Here is a 22538-nt window from a genome sequence, read left to right as displayed (position 1 = left end):
CCAAGCCTGGCGGCTTTAGATTGTCTTGCCTAGTTTTGTGACGATAATATGTGCTTTGCACCGAGGCTTGTGTCCTTCATTTGGACTTGCGGTTTCAGCAGCGTACAGGTAAAGTTCAGATCTTTCTCAAGCTATGTGGTTCAACCCTGTCGTGTTCGCAAACTATTTTCGTTCCCTCGCCTCGTTTATTTTTCCGCATTTACTGCTCGCGCTACGAAAGGCCGCATGTCGTATTCGTTCAGTCGCTTCTATCCTCGTTGCTGGTTGATGTGTATTGCCTTGCTCCATCCAGTCCTCGTCTACCTCAGTTTGATTTATGTTTTGATGACACATATAACAATCAGTCTATTCCGGTGTCCGCCTTGGTTTATGTTTGGCATGATCAATTGGAGAATTTTCTGTCGCATAATGTAATTGCTACTGATGCTGCGCACTGTGAGGAAAAAGCAGGGGTTGGTATTTTCTTGTCACAGCTTGACTTGGCTTTCTCTATTCGCTTGCCTGATTACATAGCCATTTTTATTGCCGTGGTTTCTCCATGATTTCACCAGCATTCTCCCGGCCGGTAGCGTACAAAAATACAACAGCCATCCGAGGCCCTCATAAGTGCGCCTTTGCCGTGGACGGATGTGGACAAAATTAAGTTCACTATTTTGCTTAGAAGACATTGACAGAAATTTATCAGCACACAAACGTCATTGTGTTGATATGATTGGTTTAGTTTGGTTTGGTTTATTGGGGTTTAACGTCCCAAACCAACTAAGGCTATGAGAGACGCCGTAGTGAAGGGCTCCGGAGATTTCGACCACCTGAGGTTCTTTAACGTGCACTGAAATCGCACAGTACACGGGCCTCTAGAATTTCGCCTTCATCGAAATTCAACCGCCGCGGCCGGGATCGAACCCGCGTCTTCCAGGACAGCAGCCGAGCGCAGTAACAATTGAGCCACCGCGGCGGGTGTGTGTTGATATGAGTTCAGCCAGCTCAGGAAATAACCTCCCAGGTCATGTGAGTACTGCCTGTTCAGGTTAAGTAAATCGTTTTGCGATAATTGCCCCTTTGTTTGTTCATTTAAAGCTACTTTTGCCCCACCCTTTAAGGTATTTATTGAAAACTTCGAGAACATATTAGAAATTTTAGAACATCCGCATTTTTTTTTTCCAAGTTGTACTTTTTGCACGGCATACGGGTTAAAGTAGTAGAGAGCAATGAGGTTCGAAGCAAGCATATACGCAAGGAATATTAATCATCATCATCATCACCATCAGCCTGACTACGCCCACTGCTGGGCAAAGCCCTCTCCCATGTCTCTCCAATTAACCCTGTCCTTCGGTTGTGGCCACCGTATTCCCGCAAATTTCGTAATCTCATCCCTAACTTTCTGCCCCCCCCCACCCCCCCCCCCCCCCCTGCTACGCTTGCCTTCTCTTGGAATCCACTCCGTTACCTTTAAAGACCAGTTAGTTATCTTTCCTTCGAGAGAGCACGTTGTTGGGCGAGTCGGTCGTACATACTTGAAGGAATTGCGCTAAATAAACACGGACGAGAAAGGACATAGACAGGCGCAATTGGTTTGTTTGACGAAGAAACACAAAAGAAATAATACGTGCGTCCGTGTCTTTTTAGTGCAATTCCTTTCTTTAAGTATCTTTCCTTCGCATTACATGCCCTGCCCAAGACCACCTTCTGCCTCTTAATTTCAACTAGGATATCATTAACGCGCGTGTGTTCTCTCTTTTTTTTTTAGCTAGTTGGTTCATGGTGAAAGCTGGTGAAAGTAATATGAAGACGGCGCGAACAACGGACACAGAACGGACACACGAACGACCGGTCCAGCGTTCTGTGTCTTTTCTGTTCGCTTTGGTCGCGCCGTATTCATATTACTTTCACCAAAGAATGTTAATTTCCCTTTCTATTTTGTCCAGGGTATGGGAAGGCAGGTAAGGGGAACCACTAACATAAAAACAATTTTGATAGCAATAAAATCAGACATAAGCAACTTTATGCTCTCTTTGCCTCTTTCTGAAGTAGCGACTCGAGCTCGACCGCGTCGTGGCGCAGAGTCGTTCGTGTCCGGCCACCATGAATGCGTTGCACATAGTAGACGAACTCGCGCTACTCAAGGCTGCTTTCTTCACAAGCCTCATTCGTATTATTGCTTGGGACCCATGTGGACTGGAAATTCTAGTACACCTCAGTGCAGATGAGCCTCGAGGCACCGATAAAATTCAGCTGGCCATTGCCGCGCGCAATAGGCGCACGGAACTGAGTCGCAAACGATCGCCTCAAGGATGGATTGCTGCCATATATTTGCAGCTGCTCGAGTCAGTCGAGAAGCAGGTCCGACGGTGAGTATAAGCCGCAGGTTGTGCTCGTCTCGTTTCCAGAACCGATGCTCTCAGAGCAGTCGATGACAACGGCGTTTCAGAAAAATAAAACTGTCTTGGTGGTGGCTTTATATCGGCATTGTCATCTTTGCCATTGCAGATGAGTAAATAGCTACTCACAAATCGGAATATTTTTCGAACCCTGACCCAGTCGAGGCATTCTCAAGCCCACTATACTTCTGAAACGGATAAAGTAGGTCTCTAAAAACGGAGCCTGTAAGGAATACCTTATGAAGACGCCATATTTCTGTAGATTCACCTTTTCTTCCCATTCAACAAAAGAGGGCTTCAAGTGCAAGGAGAGAAGTTCTATAGAAAGCTCTTGAATGGGACAGTTTACTCGCTTGGGAAAGCTATTGCGCCGAACCTATGAGCGCTCTCCTCAATGTATTTGAGTAATTTTTCCACGGGTGTGGAATAATACAAGTGTAGTATATCCACAGAGGATGTCATAGATCCAGTTCCAGAATTTTCCGTTAAAACATGTTCTAAGCAAAATAAGTCAAATAACTGGTGTAATAGGTCGTTTAAGGTATATCCTTCCCACACGCATCAAACGTTTGCTTTATCATTCACTCTTTCAGTCACACTTGAACTGTTGTCAACTAGTATGGAAAAACACAACATCCACTAATATAGAACACATCCACCTGTTACAGAAAAAGTATCTCCGACACACATATAATGCTTCTTACACTGCTTCCACCTCAACTTTAATTAGCAACTCTGGTGTAATTCCAGCTCACAATCTCTATAGATATCGCTTAAGCCATGTATACATAAACAAGAAATCCAGAGGAATATCAACAATATACGTAACCTATCCCAATTACAGGACAGAACTCCAAGTTACCTTACAAGACACTTCGAGGATTTGTCAGTAGCGATGTCACGTTCAAGTTACGGGAAACAGTGCCTTAAGTACACAATACCAACGCTTTTTAATTATTATAATTCTGTCCGCTTTGACCTTTTCACGGCAACCTAGAAGGACCTCCGGCAGTTGTATTTGGTTTCTATGTAATGTTATCTAGCCTTGCTGTTGTTTTCTTTTGGATTTGTAGAAGTGAGTTCCGCTGTTGTTTTATGTTCTTTTTGTTGTTGTTTTCTGTTGTTTTCGTTTACTACGAGTACTAATCTGTATCATATTAAATATGTATGTATCTGTGTGGATATCAAGAATATGTTACGTGATGCCGCCACTCTGCCAAAATAAGGAATTGTGGACCCGTCAAGCTGTCCAAGGACAGCTTTTTTTCTACAATCCCCCCATCTGTATTTGATGGCAAATAAAAAGGATTTCATTTCAAAATGAAAATTCTTCGGCACAGCTCACTCAAAAGGGGCCGTCAATAGTGGGTCTCCAATAGAGTCACTAGTCGTCAGTGGTTGGTAGGAAAGGAACAGTGTCTCACTAAATGTGGACATCCTAACTGATGATTGGTTATCAGGAGATGAAAGGCGCGATAACTGTCTCACTTCTGGGTGGACACCTCAACCGCGCCGTGAAGGAACGGAGGAAGGTAGGAGTGAAAGAGATAAAAGAGGTGCCGCAGTGGAGGACTCCGGAATAATTTCGATCATCTGGGGATAGTTAATGTGCACTGGCATCGCAAAGCACATGGTTGCCTTTTGCGTTTCTCCTGCATCGTAACGCGGCCGCGGAGGCCAGGAATGCGGTGGGAGGACAGCAAGTGACAAAGGGGGAAAGCAGTAGTATTAGTACTTCAGAAAAAAGTCCTTTGTATAGTTTATGACTTGCCCGTTAGACACACAACTCAGGATTTGGTAACTAACCTCAACATTATCACCATATTAAACCTCTATGCTTACAGACTGCTGCGCGTGTATACAGTTGAGCAAAAGCGCCATGTTGACACCATTTCCTCTATGGCTCCTTTGCATCAGTCCGATTCACCATATCCGCATCGCCACAAACCACAATGGGTTTTACCATTCACAAGAACTAGCTACGGTCGTCAAAGACTTAATTATCAACTGCCGTATTTACAAAACCAGTTAAATGAAGCAGGCGTAAACCTCCGTGAAATCACCATCTCCTCTCTGCGTAGTATGATTGTTCATTTGGTTAAGTGCTAATACATCAACTCCTGTTTTATGAATTGCTCTCCACCCTTTTTGTTATTTGATGACTGGTCGTCTACTGTGCTGATACTCCTTTTTCGTTGCTGATACCCCCTTTTGATTTCTGTGTATTCTGTTCGGTTACAGACATTGCTTATATTTATGTTTTTGTTCATCTATGACTTGATGTTCAATTTAATTCTTCGTTTTATGTTCTTAATGACTTGATGTTCAATTTAGTTCCTCGTTTTCTGTCACTGCCGTCTGAACAGGAGAGGAGAACTCCGTCAAGCGGATAGCCGCTTTTTTTCTCCCCTCCTCCATCAAATTGTATTTGATTTGGTGGAAATAAAGCATTATTATATTATATTATTATAATACGCATTAGTCGGCGCCAGGCACCTGCGAGCGCGAGCTATATACTCGTCTTCGTCTTCCACTGCTCTCTGGAGAAGAAGGCGCTGCGCTGCCTATTGGTCGCCATGTGCGAATGCAGGCCTCTTCGTCTCTGTTGAGTCCCCTGCGCATTGTTCGCTGTGATGACGTGTCGCTCTAGACAGAGTGAACGGCTTGAGATATACCGAACCCTCGTGAGTGACGCTCAGTGCCTCAGACAGGGACCATGCTGACGCAGAAGCGTTGCGCCTGCGAGATCACGAACTGAAGCGTTGAGCAGGGACAAATCTACCAGCACGTGCTGCCGAGGCCACAAGCAAGGGAATAATATACGAGAATAATATACGTGCTACCGTTCGAGATAAACGGTGTAGGCGCGAAGTTTCATCAGTGCGTGACGCCGAAGCTGAACGCTAAAATTCGCGCTGCAGTTGGCAAACGTCCATTTAGTTTTGGATACAGTGAGCAAAAGCCTTCGTGTAAGTCGTTTGAAAATATGAAGTTTGATGTAGAATTGGAACTTGCGATCATATTATTCATGCGTTCAACGATATGGCCTTTTCATGGCAGACCAGAAGAACGACTTCTGGGTGTGAACGGGGTTGGGCGCTTACGGTGCAGGAAAGTGCCTGAGACGACCTCCTGGGACACTTGGGCCATGATGGTGTTCCTGCGGGCGCCGTAGGGACGGTACCAGTGTCGGAGGAGATCAGCTTTGGTTAACCTTCGCTTACCTTCTGGCGCCGTGTCGCGGTCACCTGCACTGCGGACACACAGGAACCGACACGCTGGGGCCTGGGTGCTTCGGTGACGGTAATTGCGCGCTGACTCGCCGGCGACGCCGGCAAATGACATTTGCCTCGAGGAGACGAACGCGGGCAAATGCCATTTCACGGAGCTAATGTCATTGCTGACGAACGCCTTCGTGACGGCTGCTAGGCCCAGACAATCACATTGGACGCGAGCGAGGTGGTGATGTGAAGAAAACTGAAGTTCACGAATAAAAATAACCGGAGCAGAAATGGAAAGAAAAATCATAACGAGACAGGGACGCGCCGGACCACAGGTCTGATGCGCACGATTGCTATTGTGATGTCCCGAAATGACGAGCGACGAAAAGGTAATATACAAAACACGAGGATTTATTTAAAATGAAAACAGGCGATATGCGTATATGCCGCGAGCCGAAGAAAGCTTTCCTTGGCGCCTTGTATATTTAATACGATACTAGGGTTGATATTTAGTGTTTTGGTTATGGCGAGAGAGGGAACAGATTGACTTCAGACATTTCGCGCCGCGTTCTTTGTTTCCTATCGTGCGCATCACCTCGGCCCTTAGCCTTTGTACAGAACTCCTTAAGGCGCGTGAATGCTGCTGGCGGCAATGACTGTGCGTGTTACAGGCGGCGTTAAAGGCGAATAGAAGCGTGCTGTGATTTATAAAAGAATGACTTGATTTCTTGGTTGTACATTATAACGAACAGCTATGCATGGCCACTGCCGCAGTGCCACATGTGCATGTGTCAGTTACGCCCGTTTTTTGCTTATGCGCAATGACACCGACATCGTACTTATCGCCGACCCTGGAGCACAAACAGGATGACGTTCTCTACAAAGCATGTTGCGACGCATGTTACATGCTCGAGCGCAAAAACTGCTCTTAAAAAGTTTATGCTGAGTTTATGCTGAGGAATACATTTAGTTCAGGGCAAATCATAAATTGACCGATAGAGCGACCAATGAGCGGTGTATGCCCGTAGCGCCCCTCAACGCGAACAATAAAGTTCAGGGAGATGGGAGCAGAGGAGGAGCAGGAGGACAGCAGAAAACGAGAAGCAAGCAAGCCCGTTGTGATGCAACGCCTGTGATTCACGTTGGCTGCCGGGAGTTTGCAGCATGCGGACCGCGCGGAGGCTACGCAAGCACGCGGTGATGCGGTGCGAGTGTGGCAGTGGTTACTGCGGCATACAGTTAAAAACTATGACTTCCGTGAGAAAGTGGCGGCCGTGCACCGATGAACACCCGCTGCTAATTTTTGCTAACTCCGGTGCAGCCACTTTAATAACGCCTCTTGATACCCACTGTTACTTTGAGGACACAATGTAGGGCGTACTAGTCTGGGAACAACGATTGTTCAGTCGACAGAATGGTCAGAGTTACAAGATCAGAGTGCTTAAAAGTACTCACATATTCTCTTCAGATTTCCATAGGGGCTTGTTGAAACAGCAGAGTGTTAAATTTTTGTATTATCTGCGCAAGCATTCATGGCAGTGCCATCATATGGCACTGCAAGAGATTTTCTCCGCACTTTGGCTACACACTGGCCAGCTAGAATAGGGTTAGTAGGGTCCACCCTGTATGGAAAAAAGCATTGGCAAAAGCCTCAGAACCGCAGTGCCCCTGAAGCGGTTACCTCCTGAACCACATAGCCACGACAAACATTGCGAGGGCGAGGAGGAGGAGCAGGGCAGGAGAGGCGAAACGTAGTACGCGTCATCATTTCACGATTAACACCAGGTCCTAATTATTAGCCCGTCATAATAATGAAAGTGTAACCAGACATGGGCGCCCCCGCCTCAAGAGGGCTTCACTAGGTGAGGAGATGGTGATGGAGGGTTAGTGTAGAGACAGTTTTGAGGGCTAGGGTGAGATAGGGCAGATGGTGAGAGAGACAAAGATGCACGGGTTGAGCCTGAGGGTGTGTTCTGACCAGGCGGAACTGAATAATTGGAGAGGAGCTAATGCTCTAAAAGGAAAGCCTAATTCTTGGTACATAAATCACATAACTACGGCGCGAAAAAATCAAGAACAGAAAAGGAAGAAACAGCCATAGACACAGACAAGCAAAAGCAGCGTGTGTCCGAGTCTGTTCCTTCCTTTTGTGCTCGTGATTTTCGCGCTGCAGTTATGTCCCAAGAATATAGCCAACTTACCCAGAAGATATTCAGAAAAAATTTCATTTACATATGTACACATTCCAAGGTTACCAGATACATTCACATTTACAAGAACACATGACATTAAGCATGTAAGGCTAGCCAATTAAAGAGGTACCATAAACATTTCTAAGTAACTAACAGGAATGGGCGTTGTAAAACAGGATAGCATATATACCTATTGCCAGAAGAGCGGAAAGGCAATAATTACACATTGAAACATTGAAAAGGAGACCTTAGAGCCAGTTTGGCCTAAAAACCAGGACAAGACGACCGTCATTCACAGAAATGAATGGGCATGACCATTGCCGGAGAAACTCTTCCTCAGCCAAGAAAAAGAGTTCCTCGGACAAAAAACTGATCAGCACCCGTCGGAGACGGCCGAGAATTGGCCACACAGCGCGGCATCGAAAGCGACTAGCGACCGCGGCGCATCGACTGCGCCATAAACTAAAAAGACCTGCAACTATTAACAGGCGAGCAAAGCGGTCGCTGGGGAAGCATATTGTTTTACTGATAACCGAATGAAGTCGACGGATGCGGTCAGCACTCCTCGACCGCTGGCCCTCCAAGCCCCGAAGAACCATTCTCTGCGCGCCCACCACTCTTCCCCTTCGATGACCAAAGTGGTAGTCTGTGAAACAAGGCCACATCTAGAGAAGTGACACTGTAGGGTTTTGTCCATGCTTTCGCTGTTCTTTTTTGCTGCTGTTAGTTCTCGTCCCCTGTGCAGTCGTGTCCTTTGTCGAACTGCCCGTTTCGGCCCCTCGCTCTATGAAATAGACATTCAGTTGAAAGTCACCGCTCGTCCGCGAACTTTTGGCCTTCCTTTCGAGATACAGCTGTAGGGATTGCGTGCATTTCCTTTAGATCGCCTTCCTTTAATTTAAAACACGAGATGGGCAGATTGCTTGGAGGAAGTCGATGCGTGCGACGCATGTGAAGCAGGCCAGGGATGCGGCCAGCAAGCGAGCCTCCGGTCCAGGCCTGACACGTCGACTGCGGTGACCACGGCCTCGAAAATGCGCGGGCCAAGCTCAGCGGTGTTCGCGACACCTCATCGGCCCCGCAGCGAGCATCTCTGCAGCACTTTAGGTCTCGTTGCGACCGCACCTTGCCACTCCATAGATAAGGCACCGCTTCTCCCGCTCTCTAAAATTATTTGTTTGTCCGCGTAGCTCCACCGCTGTACCTGTGTTGTACTTTGTATTGCTTCGTTCAATCGCGCAGCATTGTATGCGTTTATGCATCTTTTTTTTCAGCCGTTAAACTGGCATTACCTTTGTGTTAACTGAACCACACCTTGTATTTTCTCTTTGTGACCTCATAACTCTCCTTTTGTTTATGCTTTATTTTGCTTTGCTTGATGGAAACCACGCTGCTGTTCCTGTTAAGCTTTTTGCGTGACAGTGTTTTGTTGCTACCTGATTCACAATAGAGTTTTGTCGTGTTCTTTAGTCGTGCCTCTAGAATAGACGCTGTGTTCTCTCTAAAAAAAAAAAGCGCCATTTCACCATGCTGGTGACGGCAGGCAGAGGCAGCCATACCGGAAGAACGGGCTTTCTGCGCTGCTATTGGCTTGCTTCATCTGCCGCGCTTCCGGTATCACGGGACGCCGCGCGTTAATATCTGGCGGAACCAGATCGGCGGCGGCGGGCATTTTGTTGCGGAAGCAACACTACGCTAGGTGTGAGCGATTTCGCGGAGCCCCAGAGAGCCCCAACTGCGCATGCGCGAGGAGCGAGTGTGAGGCAGTTACTGCATAATTTCCTTTCCTCAAATACAATTTTCATTTTCTTCATTACGGCCCTTCTTCTGTTTCTTCTTTCACTCTCACTTCCTCCCTTCCTCTACAAACGGATGACGGGTGTCCACCGAGAAGTATGACACAGTTACTGCTTAATTTCCTTTTCTCAAATACAATTTTAATTTTCTTCATTACGGCCCCCTTTTTCCCTTTCTTCTTTCATTCCGACTCCCTTCCTGTACGGTGCGTATAATGAGTATTCTAGTTCACTATAACGGTGCGGTTCAGGTGCCCACCGAGATGACAGAGAATTACTGCGCCATTTCCTTTCCTCGTTGCGTTCAACGGGCAAGGCATTGTGCCGAACGGGTGGTGGCGTTCTGTGGATTCCCTGGCAGCGCTACAACACGCTGTCGCGTTCTACTCCTAAAGGCGAAGCTTAAGCGTCATTAATTAGTAGTTAATTATTATTTAGTCACTAATCAGTAATTAGCCATTAGTAATTTGTCATTACTCAGTAGTTAGTACTTAATTATGTGTGACCTCATCCAGTGGTGACGTCACCAGTGCCACAGCGGCAGTCAAAGTGGTGCGGAAAACGCTTTCGCCTCTACGCACTTTGGACAGTCCAAGTGCCACCTGAGACATCCGCCTGGCCTGAGATGCCGCCGCCGCTGTGATTGCCGCGCCGTTGCTTCCGCAATTCTACTCGGGATGGCCATTGGTCACACAACTGACAATTTTTTGTTTCTACGCCGGGCGTCGAGTGCGCGCCGTCGGGCGAATATCGCCGACTTGCAGCCGTAAAAACGCTCCATGTATTCCGGCCTTCAAACACGAACGCTCGAGTGCGCGTCCTGCGCTGACATTAGAGCCACTCAGTGCAGGGCGCTGGGTCCAAGACTATGCTGCACACTATGTTTTTCACGGCTGGAGATAGCTGGTGCAATGCTTGCACCCAAAGAATTTTCTCAGGCCCAGTGGCTGAAGACCAGCGGCGCTATTGTCAGTGTAACACACTCGCTCAAACGTGCTGCCGCTGCTTTGGTACAGACCGCAGCTTTGTTGGCAAAACTGCGCAGTGCCGTAAGCTTCGGGGGAGGGTAGTATTATCAAAACATGAAGTAAGAGTCTAGACCCTTGTAATATGTCGCCATGTCTAAATCGGACGCTTAATCTTTGGGAGAATACTTTGCGTGGGCCACGAACAACCTGACCATCTTCAGATTCCTGAATTCATGCAAGCATTCTATTGAACTATTCTCGAAGAAAAACGTTATTGTTATTAAAGAATTTGTAGTTTTGTAGCGTTTGCACATGTGGCGTCCTGTAACACATGGCGATTATTGTTGGGGCATTAATTACATGCGTTTGCTTTGTTACTGAACTTAAGAAAAGAAACTGATTCAGTGACATCTCTCTTATTTTGTATAACTGCCTGATAGCTGGCCTGCATTCAGCCGTGTGCAATATAATTAACTTGAGTAGGATTTCTGTGAAGTGAAAAAAAAAAAAAACATCTTTGTCAGGACGCACAGCAGCGAATGCGCTTTCAAGGCGCTGACATTATGTCATTCGCACTTGTTGAGTTGTTCGCAAATAAACAAGTGCCATGCATCTGATTTACAAAAACGCAAGAAGCAGAGCAGCCACGTGACTTGTTGTGTGCAGTAGTCAGTTTATATTCACACTTTGGTCGAGAACATCTACCAGAAAGGAATTTGATGAGCCGGATCTTTTATGAACTAACAAAGTTAAATGAACCCATTTCCTATTTCAAAGACTGGTACGAAGTCATGTGTTGAATGAACACAAGTAAGAAATAACAAAAAGAAACAAGACAGTACGTGGGCGTAGCTTGTCGAGATCTTTATTAAATAAAAACTTACTAAGACTAACAGTTCACTAACAATCCACAGCCTGTTTTCGAATCATAACGCAAACACACACATATTGTCACCGAGGTCAATGAACATAAGTGGCCATTAACTGAGTTTGGTTCATGTTAAAAACAGTATACCTATACCCAGTAGGCATGGAACTATTTTTATTCATGCTCGTTCCTCCTCTTAGCAACGAGAGCGTGCAGCTGCATGTACTTAACAATACGTACTTCTGCTGGCGATTTACGCAGTACTGTAGCATAATACAACGCACTGAAACATTAACACAACAGCGCTGAACAGAAATAGTCGGTCGCGGCAAAGGAAGCTTCCCAGGTTCAGCTGCTGAATCGGAGCATGCCTTTTTATCACGCTCGCGCAGTACAGGATGTGCGCTGTGTACAACAACAGTAACCGCAACGTGCGAGCTGCGGGGAGAGCAGTAGCTCTCTCTATGAGCTCGCATGTCAACGGCTCATAACTTAGCACAAACAAACAAGTAAAAAAAAAGCTATCCGCTAGATTTGATCACAGTGCACTCAAAGAGAACGTTTAGACTGGTATGTCTATATACAATGTTTGTACATGCATGGTCTAGAGAGCTTGTCAGGGGACGGTATAGTCGCAAGGGCGGGGTCAACTAAAGCCCAGATTCCACATATTCGACATGAGTGTGGTCAGAGAATTGTCGTGACGGTTAGATTACTGCATTGGCTGAACAAACTAACTTTTTATGAGATTTATCGAGAATAAAAATAGTCGCAGATGTGGAACAAGACTCATTCAGACAAAGATTGCAGTAGGCTAAAAAAAAAGAAATACGGTGGCGTTCTGTTACTGCCTGGTTTCTTTCGTACATCAGAAGCTACCGTCCGTTACGGCAGTGCTAAACCAGACATCCAATCGCGAAGTGTCATTACAAACTTAGTCACGCTTTTAAGTGTCATTCAAGTTCGCCCTTCAATAGGAGAAGGCGAACTGGAATTGTCAGTGTCCAAAATTTCTCGGCGTACTGCTTCGCATTGTTAGCCCTGATTTTCACGTAATACCTCCTTCAACGATCAGCATTTTCATCATGTACAGAATAGTCATAATTTGATAACAAATGCCGTATTTAAAAGTACCATTTCCTTATATATATCAGTATTCTCTTCATGCATAAAAACCCTGTGACTATCGAGCACGTTCCTGCCTCAGTGAGTATATCCTGCCTCTGTGAAGACTAAGCGATCCATCCATACCGTCCCCTATTCGCGTGCTCTCTTTAGTAGCCAGTTTGGGCTGCGCCGGTGTCCAGGTTTCGCTTAATATCCTCCACCAGCTCCTCCCTGCTGGTGGAATCCACCGCCGTAGCCCCCAACTCCGCCGGCACCACCGCCGTACACCTGGGCAGCTCCGCCAAGACCGGACGCCGCGCCGTAGCCTCCGGCGCTGCACAGAGGACACGAAGAGAAGCGAAGTCAGATAAGAGACCATCAAAACAGGCGTGGAGGCTTCCTGCGTAAACTAGTCGGCACCTATAGTAAAGTTACATTCCGGTCCATAAACGATGCCCGACATACGATTTCGAGGAAGCCCAACACCGGATCCCTTACCGGGGGCAGTTCCCTGGCCAGATTCCGAGGCTGAGGGCTTATCAGATGTGGAACGGTTATCTGTACAAGATGCGTACGCTGACGAGCATGCGTCGCACGTCTTCTCAGCTAACTTAGCGGCATTCTTTCATGCGTTCAGCTCGTGTTTTGTTGAAGCCGAGCTCACGGGTGCCGAACACATCGTAGTATCGGCTGTTGAGGAGAGTGTTTCCGGATGCTTTTCATATGCTACGTTTGCTTTCTGAATGCTCGCTCTCTGCAGAGGATAGACTGCGTCTGCACTCAAGATCACTTCAGTGTTCTTGGTCGCTACAACTATCACTGTCACTTTTTTGCGGAAGCAGTGTCGAAAAGTGCGGTAGCTTTTTTCCTTTTGCTCTTTCTTCGAGTCACAAAGAACAACCGTCGGCGCTTACCCGCCTCCGTAGCCACCGGCTCCTCCGTAGGCAGCGCCAAGTCCGGCTGCGCCCGCTCCGGCGCCTCCAGCGCCGTATCCTCCACCGAGAGCGGCTGCTCCTCCGCCGTAGGAAGTGCCCTGCGCGCCGAGTCCTCCAGCGGCGTAGCCCTGAGCAGCGGTGGCCTGAGCGCCGCCATATCCTCCGGTGGCCGCCTGAACACCGCCGACGCCCGCACCGTAGCCGGCGTGGTTAATGTTGTTGGTGAAGTCGAAGGCACCGCCGTAAGGACTTCCGGCGCCGTAGGCTCCGGTGGCGGCTCCCTGAGCGGCACCGCCGTAAGCGGCCGCGCCACCCGTGGCAGCGCCGCCGTAGTCGGCTCCACCGTAGGCTCCTGCGGGAGCGACGCCTAGTGAACGAAGGAAGAGAACAGAATAAACCCATCTCAGACAGTCTGAGAAATAAATAGCATTTCCCCCTAATTTTTTCGAGTGCTGAATACAGTGGCGAACTAATTATTTAGCGGGCGTGTACAGCTGTCAACAAAGCCGAAACAGCAGCTAATGAGGCGAAGCTTCCTATTTCTTATGGAGAGCCAGAACATCGCGTGACCTTTGTGTGTGGAAAGCTGTGGCGCAGGTGTTTGATCTCGCTTTGACACAAGTGCGGCTGCGACCTGTTTTACAGGGACGGATGCGTTTCTCGAACACTTTGCCCTACAGTGTGGTGTCATCATGCATACTAACTCGTGCCCGTGTAGACTGCAGTACCTCCGGCAGCTCCTCCTCCATAGGCTCCGGCTCCGTCATAGCCGCCGGCTCCGGCACCGCCGCCATAGACTACCCCAGCTCCAGCTCCTCCAGCTCCTGCGCCTCCGTAGCCGCCTGCTCCAGCTCCTCCGTACCCGCCTGCTCCAGCTCCTCCGTAGCCGCCGGCTCCGGCACCGCCGTATCCGTGCTGGGCAAGCACCGCCGAGAGGCCGGCGCATACCAGCACTATGCTGAAGAGGTTCCTCTGCATGGAGAAGCATACCGATCATTCGTTATGAGGTACAAAGCAATGTTACAGTGGGATTAAGCCTTGATGGTCGTCAGCATTTTTGCGAGATGTGCTGCTCAGCGCTGGAGTTTGTCCTTTCTTCGTTCATCGTCTGTGCTCGCTATTCCTTTTAAAATGCCAAACCAACATTCTCATGGTGGCGTAACATATATAGCTAAAGTACGACTCCGGCGTATCTCACATACCGTGCAGATCTTACTACGAGAAAAAAGCGTATGAATAAAACGGTGAACAAATGGAAGGGATAAACAAAATGGATAGTCGGGAGTAGTAAATACTAATCGCCAGCTGGCGGTGACGAATATACCCTTTCAAAACACGCGGGCGGTATTATGTGCAGGAAAGGAAGAGCAATCTTACAGCAACTGCTGGGTTAGATACACGATGTTCGCGTCTAGACATGGCAGAAATGAAAAGTATTGTCCTAGCAGACTTTGCAGAGCCGGAAATGATATTTTAGGGAAGATCTATTCTACTCTCTCTGAAAGGCAGTATCTGCAGCGAGATGTCACTTTCTCTGATCCACAGGCCGAACCGTCACAGAATAAAACAATTCTGCTTACAATGTATGAAGAAAATAGCTCACAGTGCAGAAAACCAGAATAGGACTGAAAATTAAAAAAAAAAAGGGCAAGAAGGAACAGCCAATGATACGTTCCAACTGAACACGTTGCTCGACTCGATGCAATGATTAGTGAGGAGACGGTGCATGCTGGATATAAATTTACCCCGTTGTCCACAATGAGTGTTGCATGGACAGGAGCATTGGCTATTTGGACGCGTGAATTTGCTCGGCAAGGTGGCTGCAGCCACCGCTGCGATTCACATGGTAACCCGACAAAATCCGTCCACTATCTAGCACGCCGTTCCTGCAGTCTAGAGAAAAATATGGTGCGCATTCTAGAAGCAAAAGCTTGTTGAGGAACCCTGCGGTAGTACTGAGAAGAGTGAGACATTAATAAAAACGAGTTGTAAGAATGAAGGCTCACTTTGTTAGGGATTAAAAAAAGCTGTCACGGTTTTTCACTTTTAGTGTTAGCTGAAAATTTATTATTTAAGTGTTTCGCTGCGCTGGTACAAGTGCTCGGAGGCAAGTTATGCAGTTCTTGAGTAGCTTTCCTCAGAAAGCCGTGAACAGTGCGAAATCTACATTAGAGTTGTGCAAGGTCATACCACACGGCAGGCTTTAAGTGTCCCTTTCTTGTTTTTCGCCACCTTTCTGTGAGCTTTCTGCCAAAACTTCCTGTGAATGGTGAACTAGGCGTGAAGGAGTTGTGAAGAAGACCGTCCATTTTTGGAGAGACATTCTTTAGCTTGTTAGGCACTAGGCAAAACTTACCTTGAGCATCCTTCCCAGTTTAGCAGCGCAAAACAATCACCGACACCCGATCGAATGGCGAAGCCGAGAACAAAGCGTGCACGACTGCTTTTCATGGCTGTAAAAGGTTGGTTTATGGGGTTTAACGTCCCAAAGCGACTAAGGCTATGAGAGACGCCGTAGTGGAGGGCTCCGGAAATTTCGACCACCTGGGGTTCTTTAACGTGCACTGACATCGCACAGTACACGGGCCTCGAATTTCTCCTCCAAAGAAATTCAACCGCCGCGGCCGGGATCGAACTCGCGTCTTTCGGGCCAGCAGCCGAGCACCATAGCCACTGAGCCACCGCGGCGGCTACAAGGCTGTAAAAAGAATTAGGGGCTGAGCAGTGAGTATTATGCAATGGAGTGGTACGACTATTTTGACGGTACGGTCAGACATCAGTTGTCTGTCTATCGTGTTCGGCCAAGTGGCAGTGAGGTGTAGATCCATCTGTTATTGCCAGCCGTTTACTTAGTCTGGCAGTGCCAGTCAGGTTTGCACAAATGCCCGACAGAAGATAAGGTCGAGACTGTGAAAGGCCGTGAATTTCTGGGATCCGACTAATGTCTACAGGCGTTTCGAGGGCATCCTGCCACCTTCAGATGCACTTTCATATGTAGTATGTGTTTATTGCTCAGCGAGGTCGATGTTGAAGATGTGCATATGCCAAATCCCACAAAGTGGACCGCTCTCTAACAGACAGCTAGCTACCTTGACAACATGAACGATCACTATCTGTTACGAAACAAACCATGATATTTTTCGAAAGAAGTCTGACTTTGTACTCCGTTAGAGAGAGGAGAACAAAGATGAAGGACAATGAGGTTAACGAGAATGTTACATATTGTTTGCCACGCCCCGATATAATACGAATATTGTGCTGCACTAGTAGAAGGCAAGCCACTTGATGTGGTTTTAGAGCCTTCACTGTCAGTTTCTGTCTTAAACGAAAAAAAAAAAAAAATATGGGATCACATGTTCTTAGCACATATTACGCACTGAAGCGGCAACACAATGATAGATGCGCGGAATTTTCGAATTGGCATTATACGTTCTGAGACGTGCCCTTCGCTCGGAGGATACCTGAGAGAGTGAGCATGTCAGAAATTGAAAATCTGCAATTTAAAGCTGCAGAACTTCAAAAGGGAAGACATTAACACATCTAGAGCTGATTCCGCTTGGCTAAAATAAGGAGCTATACTTTAGGTGTATGCTTGAGATGGCTAAATCTGTAGTAATATTTTTGACACATCTATAGCTGCTTCCTCGTACGTCTGCAGGGCGGTCGTTGTGGGCTTAATTTTTTTTTCCTTTCGGTGAACCTTTTTCGAGCAATTTTGTTGGCTGAAACGGTGCCTTCTGTGAGGCCATTAAATAATAAAGTCCGCGCTAAGCGGAAACTTCACTAGCAGATACCAATTTTGAATCAAATATCACCTTCCATGCTATGATCTTTTTCACGGCCGTCAGTGTGTGTGTCGGGTGCAGGAAAATCGTACACGAGGAATGCCAACAACTACCAATTTCTAACGAATTATTTCCTACCCGTAATTATTATTAAATTAATTTCCTTCATTAAGGAACAGGAATAACACAAATAAAAAAGTGATTTTTTTCCCCTAGACTTTTCACTCATTTCATTTACACATTACGAGCTTTTCGCCTACCTCGTTTTTGCATGCTCCAGCCTTCCTTACTGCAAGATTGAAAACAATGTAGGGCTGCACGTGTTTTGTTCTCTGAACGCTTTCATGCGAGAGTATAATGGACAAGCAGTAGTTTGTGTTTCTTTCATCACGTGCCGCCAGAGAAAATCGGGGGTTGCGATTTTATAAAATATATTGCTGTATTTCGTCAAAATCGGAATAACTGCATATTTTACGTGAATTCAACCGACTAATAACGATATCATTCCTGCTTAATCGCAGAGAGACTACATGAAACCCTTTCACGAATCTGCACGAAGCAATGAATTCCTTTCATTAGTATTACAAAGCATTCAGATAAGATGACTATCGTAAACCAGGAGTGTACAAAAAAAAGGGGGGGGGGAATTCTGCAGTTTTTTTTTTGTAATTGATCGTTTTACGCGAGCTCTTATAACACCCCGCAGTGGCTTTGGCTAAGCTGCACCCGATGGTAGTTGGTGTCATACGTCAAGAATTGCTCGTTGGGTTGATATATCCTGTGGCTCTTTATCCGGCGGCTAAGTATCCACAAGCACAGGTAGCTGCCGGGAGTGAACCTTACGGCTCTATTTCGTGCGACTGACCCCCGAATGATCCCTTATAATGTATCAACTGAACTGACGTTATTGAATGAAAGCATGCGCTTTGTGATGAAGGAACTAGCAGGTATTCTCTACGTCTCTTCTGCGATCACAATTGCTAGTATGGCGCAGAGTTGTCACGTGCTCCGGGAACGAAATTATGAACATTCAGATCTGCCATAAGCATAACGTAGTTTCACATCCAAAGGCTAAAATTCGCCGACAAAGCAGATGCCTGAGATGTTTGGGCTTATACTAATGCTCGCAAGACGGCTAGATTCTTCGCTCGCGGCACGTTGAGCAATGACACGTTACGAAGTTTAGGCTCCTGGTACGAAGTGAAAGACGGCGGAAGACGTATTCTTTCAGTCTCATGCTATATAGCACACTGCCACGCATTCAGTGACTATAGACCGGTTCACATGCTCGTTGTGATGTTGTCTTACGTGCCTTTTATTCAAATTCCAGACTGGTTATTGAGATTGAAATCATTCATGGGGACCTGTTAAGGTACATGATTAGGTTAATTCATGACATGGACCTAACTACAAAATGCGGTCTGAGAGCTTACCGCGTATAGCTTCTGAGAGGATTGGGGCACGAATCAGGTTCTTCCTTCAGGGAACCAAACTACTCTAGTAAGCCGGTGAGGGCAGTGAGATGCATGTGCCATCAGATACCGTTTCCTAAGAAGGAAGTATTTAACCTATGCCGTTTATGGCCCTGCCTGCTCTCGCCGAACTGGGAAATGGGCGTGAAGACCGGCACACGTACAAGCTAACGCTAACGAGCCGGTTAGCTAAGTGACCAGCGCCGGCCAGGAGACGCTTAGCAGGAAGCGATCACAGTAGTTTTGAATTAATGGCCGAGCATCAGGTGCCGCTACATTTGCATTCTACGACCCTGTAAGAAACAGTGTCTCTGACCTTAGCAAAAGGAAAAGAGTTAAGAGGCAGCGACCGAAACCATTGGCTTTCCCATCGTAAGCCAATGCGCATTGACTATTTATCTCGTGCTTTCAAAACTCTGTCGTTGCTCCGCTTCCTGCCACTGACGTACCGCGAATCGTGAATCCCGGCTGAGAAGTTGCCAGAAATCTTTTTTTCTGATCTACACACGACCACTGAATTTTTTTTTTCCCAAGCCGAAAATTTTTGACTGCATGAAGTGTCCTAACCTATAATGAAAATGATAATTGAAGGTTACACAGCTGGTTACCGACGCGGGAAAAAACACGCAAGCATTAAAGCTTTTTTTGCGAACGCGCAACTTCAGGTAAGTTGTTCGCATCAAAAACTAACGCATGACAGCCGCGCGCACTTACGCCTGCAGCATAATAACTATCGCTCACTTATTCGAATCTGTCCGCGCTTGCAAAGCGGAGCCAAGCCAATCTGAAGGTCCCTATCAGGGCATAATTTTGCTCATTGCAGCTCAAATACAACGCCACGATGCCGGCAGTGAGCGTTGCTGACGTTCAACTAAGGTATTCCAAAGCGGGTGACGAGCTGTATTCGAGATTGCTGATAGGTCGATACCCTAACACCCAGCAGCGCTCCAACTCCTGATCCGGCACTCCTACAGCCCGCACTTCGCATCTCAAGCCAATCAGCGGTGATACGTCGGCTCAATTAGCCATGCTCCGACGGCAGCAGGTAAGCCAGCCCATCCAGCTATGCACCGCGTCCGCTGTAGAAAAGTGCAATCCAAGGTGGGAGGTGCGCGACTCACGACGTTCTCCATGTCGTGGGCTGTGAGTTGTCGGTTGTTCCTCGCTGGTGCAGCTGTTTCGTCGTCGACTACGGTGTTTCCGAACAGATCCCAGAGGAGTTGTGCACGGGGGAACAAGGCTCGCAGTGCTTATAAGCGGGGGTGGTGCGAGGCTGACCCCATTCTGAGAGGGAGAGAGGGCGTGATCGGCAGAAGAGGGAGAGCGGGAAAGTCAGTTGTCGCTGCTCCTGCTGCTGCTAGTGCCGGAGCTCTCCGAGGGGCAGCGCGTTCGCGGCCGCGTCCAAAGACGGGCTTGGCGAACAATCGACTGCCCACTCCTGTGGCGAGGAACTGTCAACGAGCGAGAGGCACGGGCGCAGCGGCGCCGAACGTTTGCGGCCCCGAAACCAGAACCTCCCCAAAAAACCCTGCCCCCCCCCCCCCCCCCCCCCCCCCCTCGCCCGCGGCCGCTACCTGTGCCATTAGGTGAGAAAAACAATACATAGGCCGGAATCGAAAACACTACGTACTGTCTTCCTACGTTTCTCGCACCAGCCCGCTCTCTTCATTTTGTTTTTCTATTTTTGTAGCTGTTTTTCTCGCTGTCCAAGACTGTCTTTACTTCTCTTCGCCTGTGTACCTGCCTCCCGACCGCCCTCAGGGAACTCTACAATAACCTCACCCTTTCCCACCCAAGCAACCCTGTTTGCTTATCTGTTGTTCATTTCCAGTTTCCAAGTGCCTCGCACCTTGCATTCGCACCACTTCCTCTCCTCTTTCTCTTCTCTGCTCACAGAGAGAAAGAGAGAGAGGGCAAGCCGGCGGCGAACGGAAGCAGAGAGTCATCGAATTGGCCCGCTTTGTGAGTGGCGCCTCTGAAAAGCACCGGCTATATTTATGTTACGCGCGCGTGGTGGCTAAGTTCGCCGGGGCCCGCGCGGATACCGGTCTGGGCTGAAGCCTTGACAGATTTTCCTCGAAATAGCGCCTTCGCCACGCGCCGGCCACCTGACCGGCCCGGGCCGGTTGTTGCGCGCCGTTTGGCGGCCGCTCCGCCGCCGAACGTAGCAGCCCGGTCATCGCCAGTGAGCGAAGGCTTAAAGACAAGAGCGAGCCGAACCTCATCGCGAATATCGTGGGGAGAGCGCGCGCGACTTTAACTGGAGCGCGCGCCGAGAATAATACCGGGCGCGGAAGCGGAGGAGGCCTCGAGTTCCCGTCGCGTGCAGGCACACCGAAAGCAGCGTTGGAGTTGCCGGAGTTTCCGTCCGGCGCCAGCGCCACTGCTACCGTTGTTTCCGGCCTATACCAACCACTCCTCCCGTCTCCATTTCCCTTCTTCACCCTCTCTATAGTGCATTTCTCCTCCGGGTTTGGTGTTTATCGCTGCGCATACTACGTCGGAGGAGGATGTCTATTTGCAGACCTCGTCGGCATGGTTATAGTATATTGCGGGTATGCGGGGGACTTTCCCCGAGACGAGATATGCAACGGAACGACGCACGCGTAGCCAGGAACGCGGCTTCGCACGTGCGCGCGCGCCGGAGACGAGGAAGCTTCGTAGCCGCGAGGGACTCAGCAATGACCTTAAAGTACGCCCGGCCCGAGATGGGGTCGCTGATACTTGGGGGATCGCTCACGGCGCGAGAGACAAAGGCGCTTAGCGGAGCACACCCAGGGTCTCCAAGATCCTTTGTGGTAAGTGCTTTGAAACGTGACAGGCGTAGATGCGGGAGAAGCGTGGAGGCGGTGCTAGTGGTTGTTGAGATAACAAAAAAAAAAAAAAAAGAATATACGCGGCATTCAGAGCCAGTCGTGTAGCGCTTCCACCGCGAAAGTAGCTGCTGAGAATGCTGCGATAGTGCGAACACATAATCCCCCGTTTGTCGTTCTCGAAAGGAACCGATCAAGGGCTAAAAGAGAGGGGGTGAAGGAGAGGGGCTGATTGGGATGCGGCGTCACCTGTGCGCACAATACGGCGCCACTGGAAGCCGATTTCTCCGTCAATCGCCCGAAAGATCTGCCGGAAGATTCCAGAGTCTGCGCCGGCATACTTCAGCGGCAAATTCCTCACCGTATGGAAAAAAAAGGGCTCTGACGTCAGCTGTGCGAGTAAAGCTCCAAACCAGAGATCTCTGACAGGATTCCAGCCTCTGTTTACCTCTAGAAATTGGAGAAACGGAGAAGTTGGTACTGTAGATTAAAATTATGTGTTTCCCCATTTTCCACGTGCTTTATATTCCCTTTAGGTATTCTAAATATATAGTTTATATATCTTTTTTGGAATAAAATTGGTTTATGCTTGAGCTTGCCCTTTATGACTCATTGACAATTTTTTCCTATTCTCTCTGCACTAAGCTGATCATAGTTACCATTCGTTTACAATATTTCCAGGTAGTACTGAAACAGTGTAACTTCTTTGTTTAGTCCAAACGCTGACAAATTGTTCAAAATACCCTTTTTTCCTAGCGTTTGTAAATTCAAAACACAACATTACCATACTGTTTAATTCGAACGCCATAATAATGTCCGCGATACAACATACGTTGTATGTGCATTTCTAACATTAGCATGACGTTTCCATGTAATAATGTTAGTGCAATTTGAACATCAATTTTACATCTTTTTTTAGTGTTTGATGAACACCACGCTGTTATGCCGCTTTTGTTTGGTGTCGAAAATCTTTTCGGCTATAACTACCCTGCCTTCCTTTCTA

General features: G+C 47.8%; 2 protein-coding genes across 5 annotated transcripts in view; both read right to left on the bottom strand.

The window, feature by feature from the left end:
- LOC149340391 (uncharacterized) overlaps positions 1-5745 on the bottom strand; it is a 37678-nt gene extending 31933 nt beyond the window's left edge. The window contains exon 1 of one of the 2 annotated variants that reach the window (XM_089549152.1): positions 5603-5745. In XM_089549152.1, the coding sequence (XP_089405278.1) occupies positions 5603-5723 (121 nt within the window). In that variant the 5' untranslated portion in view covers positions 5724-5745. Of the gene's footprint in view, positions 1-5482 lie in introns of both variants that reach the window. The other variant, XM_089549151.1, reaches the window with a different exon arrangement.
- A 5678-nt stretch (positions 5746-11423) lies between these two features.
- Positions 11424-20183, bottom strand: LOC149340390 (uncharacterized). Of its 3 annotated transcripts, none has more exons than XM_089551232.1 (4): positions 19844-20183; positions 14194-14437; positions 13445-13832; positions 11424-12864 (listed from the first exon to the last, which is right to left on the bottom strand). In XM_089551232.1, exons 1-4 carry the CDS (start codon positions 19853-19855, stop codon positions 12738-12740), a joined length of 771 nt encoding a protein of 256 aa, XP_089407358.1. In that variant the 5' UTR covers positions 19856-20183; the 3' UTR covers positions 11424-12737. The 3 variants fall into 3 exon arrangements, with proteins under 3 accessions (XP_089407358.1, XP_089407359.1, XP_089407360.1); XM_089551233.1 differs by having other exon boundaries at positions 19847-20183; XM_089551234.1 differs by lacking the exon at positions 19844-20183 and adding an exon at positions 15822-15910.
- Positions 20184-22538: the final 2355 nt, after the last annotated feature.

Source organism: Amblyomma mixtum, chromosome 6 (assembly GCF_055824585.1).
Source record: "Amblyomma mixtum isolate Tamu chromosome 6, ASM5582458v1, whole genome shotgun sequence".
Lineage (NCBI taxonomy): Eukaryota > Metazoa > Arthropoda > Arachnida > Ixodida > Ixodidae > Amblyomma > Amblyomma mixtum.
Note: the sequence above shows the minus strand (reverse complement) of the source record. Positions and strands in the feature narration are given on the sequence as shown.